This window comes from Egretta garzetta, unplaced genomic scaffold (genome assembly GCF_000687185.1).
Source record: "Egretta garzetta isolate BGI_Z169 unplaced genomic scaffold, ASM68718v1 scaffold123, whole genome shotgun sequence".
Lineage (NCBI taxonomy): Eukaryota > Metazoa > Chordata > Aves > Pelecaniformes > Ardeidae > Egretta > Egretta garzetta.
Genome location: NW_009259182.1, coordinates 247,439 through 248,915, shown reverse-complemented (window position 1 = coordinate 248,915; position 1,477 = coordinate 247,439). Strand labels below are relative to the sequence as shown.

The following is a 1,477-nucleotide window of genomic DNA, read 5'->3' as shown; positions in this document are numbered from 1 at the left end:
AAAACACGAGCAGCGCCTTCCCCTTCCCCGGGCGGCCATTCCCCCCCGCGCCACGGCGGGCCTAGGAGAAACCCGCGCCTGCCCGAGCTCCCGAAACGCTTGGCCACCGCGGAAAGCTGCAAGGACCGGTCTGTAGCGGGAAAGAACCGTACAGGGTCCCCACGTTTCGCTCCGGCGAATGTCTGACTAAATATTTTCCAGCGGGCAAATAAATACTCTGGGGTCTGCGGCAGGACAGGAGGAAGGTCCTGTCCCGGGGAGGCAACCCTACCAACAAAATTAAAAAACTAAAAATAAAAGGGGCGATTGTGGAACACAGCGCTTCTCTCCGCTCGCAATTTAAGTCCCTTTTCCATCCGAAAGACAAAATTGGCTCTAAAGTGCTGGTCCTTTCACCGTCAAAGCTTAAGGGTATGTTGCCGTTGAACAATTTTTTTTTTTTTAAGAGGCAATAATTTATTTTTTTTAATGTTCGCTAGCGTGTTGTGGATGTTCCTCTGCGCCCGTTTATTCCTCTGGAAAGCCAAAGAAGGCCTGATTCGAGCGTGAGGGCGGAAAGTCCCGGGCTGAGCAGCCAGCCCCAACCTCTAGCGCCTAGCACAGCACTGCCAGCGTGAATCAAAATACACTCTTCGCTCAACTGCTTCTCACCGGGGTATTTTCTATTTAACTGCCTGCGAAGAACAGAAAAAAAATGTAGCCGATTTATTCTACGTTTCTCATTATTTTAAGCTGTCTAATTTCAGCGTCTTTGATTTTTCTCCCATTTACAATTCCCGGTGCATTCATCTGCTGTCAACAGCGTTGAGTCAACAAAAGCATCCGTAGGCAACTTCTGTTTATTTACAGTCCTAAGCTGATCTGTTTCCCATTTAATGGAAATTAAATGGCGAGGCACTTTTAGGTTGCATTTCTCCTACAGAATCTTGAATCAATAGCACCAGTGCTATAATTAGGAGGAATTTAAGACACAGCATTTACAAGGACAAGAAGTTTTGTTTACACGCTTACAGCGGTAGCCAAACTTAAATTAAAATAAAAGCAGTGTGTCAAACTGGATTAAGGGTCCATTTTCACTTGCAAAATAACTTTTACGGAGGGTGACGAGAAAGGGGAAAAAAAGAAAGAAGGGTGCCTCGCTTTTATGGTGGCAAAGCAGAAATTAAAAAATAATAATAAAAGACACCGAGAGACACGAGAATAAACGCAAGCATAAATGCACAGGAAACCCCCGACCGGAGGGCCAGGTCGCCATGTGGTGTAAACAGAGAAACGGGGACGAGGAGAAAAACAAAGACGTTTCCCCATCTCCTGAAGGCTTCTCTCCCTTTTTCTCCCTGAGCAAAGGGCTCCGGGCTGTGGGTGTGCGTGTCCGTGCGCCGGTCCCGCCGCGCAGGCAGAGGAGCGGGAACAATTGGCGCGGAGCCGCCCGCTCTGCAGAAACCCGGCCCGGAATCGCACCGCCCGCCTCGGCCCC

The 1,477-nt window shown here is 49.1% G+C and overlaps 1 protein-coding gene across 1 annotated transcript in view; it reads right to left on the bottom strand.

Moving 5' to 3' along the window:
* Window positions 1–1,477, bottom strand: part of SIX3 (SIX homeobox 3) — a 15,871-nt gene that overhangs the window by 574 nt on the left and 13,820 nt on the right. The window contains exon 3 of the mRNA XM_009635676.1: window positions 153–267. Within this exon, the coding sequence (XP_009633971.1) occupies window positions 153–267 (115 nt within the window). The remainder of the gene's footprint in view (window positions 1–152; window positions 268–1,477) is intronic.